This window comes from Galeopterus variegatus, unplaced genomic scaffold (genome assembly GCF_000696425.1).
Source record: "Galeopterus variegatus unplaced genomic scaffold, G_variegatus-3.0.2 Scaffold437, whole genome shotgun sequence".
Classification (NCBI taxonomy): Eukaryota; Metazoa; Chordata; class Mammalia; order Dermoptera; family Cynocephalidae; genus Galeopterus; species Galeopterus variegatus.
This window is the reverse complement of record NW_007726548.1, coordinates 533508-536284: the sequence shown is the minus strand read 5'-3', so window position 1 is coordinate 536284 and position 2777 is coordinate 533508. Positions and strand designations below refer to the sequence as shown.

General features: G+C 36.4%; 1 protein-coding gene across 1 annotated transcript in view; it reads right to left on the bottom strand.

Moving 5' to 3' along the window:
• Positions 1-2777, bottom strand: part of FKBP15 (FK506 binding protein 15, 133kDa) — a 69422-nt gene that overhangs the window by 14224 nt on the left and 52421 nt on the right. Inside the window, exon 22 of the mRNA XM_008568751.1 lies at positions 437-592. Within this exon, the coding sequence (XP_008566973.1) occupies positions 437-592 (156 nt within the window). The remainder of the gene's footprint in view (positions 1-436; positions 593-2777) is intronic.

Genomic DNA, 2777 nt, shown 5'->3' with positions numbered 1-2777 from the left:
ATGAATTTAAACTTACGATGAGATAGACTGCTGTCAAATGGACTAGAGATCCAGCTGTGACCTGCCACTATCCCTGGTTTCTCTTCCCAATTACCTAAATAAATCCCTACTTTTCAAGGATAATGTGCCAGAAGAATGGTATCTGGGGTTGAGGACTTTGGCCTTATCATGTTCGGAATTTTTTGTAAAGAGACTTTTTTTTCATATTTTAATTATGTAATTAAATATTAACTAAACTTTAGAAAAGGAAAGAAGATTCTCCAGTTGATTCCTGGCTCTCCTGCATATGTGGATTACCTTTCTCCATCTTTCTCCAAGGTAAGAGTACCAACTATGAGAAATGTCATCTGAAAGGATGAGGAAGATACTAGAATCTTTTCTCTCTGAGTCCTTCACACCTTCCTTTTATTTCCAAAGTGCTTCATATTCCCATTACCTGCTCTGCAGCTGCTTGGTCTGTGGACACCCGAGCCTTTTTCAAGAGCTGTCGAAGTTTGTCTAATTCCTCCTGGTGTGACTTGCGAATTTCATCTATCTCCTCCTCTGCCTGGCAACGCTCTTGAGCTGATTTCTTTTTCCTTTCTGAGAGGTTCTTAGAAACAAAAGAACCACCATCAGCTCTAGCTGATTAACAGAGGATACGTGGGGATGGTGGTGGTGCTTGTGGTTATTGACCTTGCTGGGTCCTTATTCCATTTCTGGAATTGGTTCACTTTTTAGTTTTAATTTTTTCTTATTTATTTAACATTCTTGGCTACTGGGTGATAAAAACTGTGACAAGGTAGAAAAAAAACAAGAGCTTATCTACCACTCTAAGAACTGGGGACACCAAGGTCAAGGGTTCGGATCCCTATACCAGGCAGTCACCAAAAAAAACCAAAAAACCAAAAAAACACAAAAAATGGCTGGCCAGTTAGCTCAGCTGATTAGACTGCAGTGTTATAATATCAAGGTCAAGAATTCAGATCCCAGCACCGGCTGGCTGCCAAAAAAACAAAAACAAAAACAAAAAAAGAGCTGACAAACATCCTGTCTTTGGTGAGGGTATAGGAAAGCAGAAACTCTCACACCCTGCTGGTAGGAAAATAAATAGTTATACTATCTTTGGATGGAAATCCTGTGAAAAGTCTTTAAAAATATGCACATCTGGAAATTCTATAAATTGTAATATACCTTAAGGAAGCAATAAATCATGTTCATAAAGATTGTGTTACAAGGATGATTACTGTAGTAGNTTAATTTTTTCTTATTTATTTAACATTCTTGGCTACTGGGTGATAAAAACTGTGACAAGGTGGAAAAAAAACAAGAGCTTATCTACCACTCTAAGAACTGGGGACACCAAGGTCAAGGGTTCGGATCCCTATACCAGCCAGTCACCAAAAAAAACCAAAAAACCAAAAAAACACAAAAAATGGCTGGCCAGTTAGCTCAGCTGATTAGACTGCAGTGTTATAATATCAAGGTCAAGAATTCAGATCCCAGCACCGGCTGGCTGCCAAAAAAACAAAAACAAAAACAAAAAAAGAGCTGACAAACATCCTGTCTTTGGTGAGGGTATAGGAAAGCAGAAACTCTCACACCCTGATGGTAGGAAAATAAATAGTTATACTATCTTTGGATGGAAATCCTGTGAAAAGTATTTAAAAATATGCACATCTGGAAATTCTATAAATTGTAATATATCTTAAGGAAGCAATAAATCATGTTCATAAAGATTGTGTTACAAGGATGATTACTGTAGTAGTGTGTATAACAAGGAAAAACTGAAAACAGCTGAAAGATCAGAAGGAATTTGTTAAAAACAAAACAAAACTGATAAAACCATAGAAGAAACTGTAAAAATAGACCAAGATTTATCCCCTAAAAAGGTAATGGGCCAAAACAGCTTTACTAGTGAGTTTTACTGAAACCTCAGGAAGTTTGTTATTTTCATATTTAAGCTGTTCTAGAACGTAGAAGATAGAAATGTTCCCACTTTGTTCAATGGGACTAGTATTACCCTGATATGATAATTTACCCAACCAAAGATACTATAAATAAAGTTAAAAGATAGCAAACTGGAAAAATATTTGCAACATCTACGACTGACAAAGGATTGATACCCTTAAAGGGGTTTACAACAATAGAAAAGAGGGTAAAGGATATTAAAAAGAGAATTCACAGAAGAAATAAAAATAGGTTTTAAATATATAAATGCTTTACTACTAATGCAAATACATATTAAAACAAGATAGCATATTTCACCAATTAGACTAGTAAAGATTAGAAAAAGTGATACATGTAGAGTTGGGAAGAATGTGGAGAAATAGGCTAGCTCGCATAGTGCTGGAAGTGTAGCTAACACACTCTTTGAGGATAACCTGGCAACATTTACAAAAAATTTGGATGTGTAGCCTTCTCTTTGATCCCATGATTCTAATTCAAGCCATCCACCCTGTGGAAATGCTCAAACGAATTCACAAAAATACTTATACAGTATGAGAATGTCCATAGCAGCAATGCTTGAAAATATGGAAAAACAGAAACATAAATATCCATCAATAGGTGAATAATTAAATTATGACACAGTATCACAGTAGACTACTTTACAGTAGTTAGAAAAGAATGAGAAAGATCTCATTCTTTAGTACAATGTCCACAATATTTTTTTAAAAAGCATTAAATAAACATGATCCCATAACTGTTAAAAAATGTTATCAAGGGCCGGCCCGGTGGCGCACTGGATAAGTGTGCCGCTTGGGAAGCGCGGCGGCGCTCCCGCCCGAGGGTTCGGA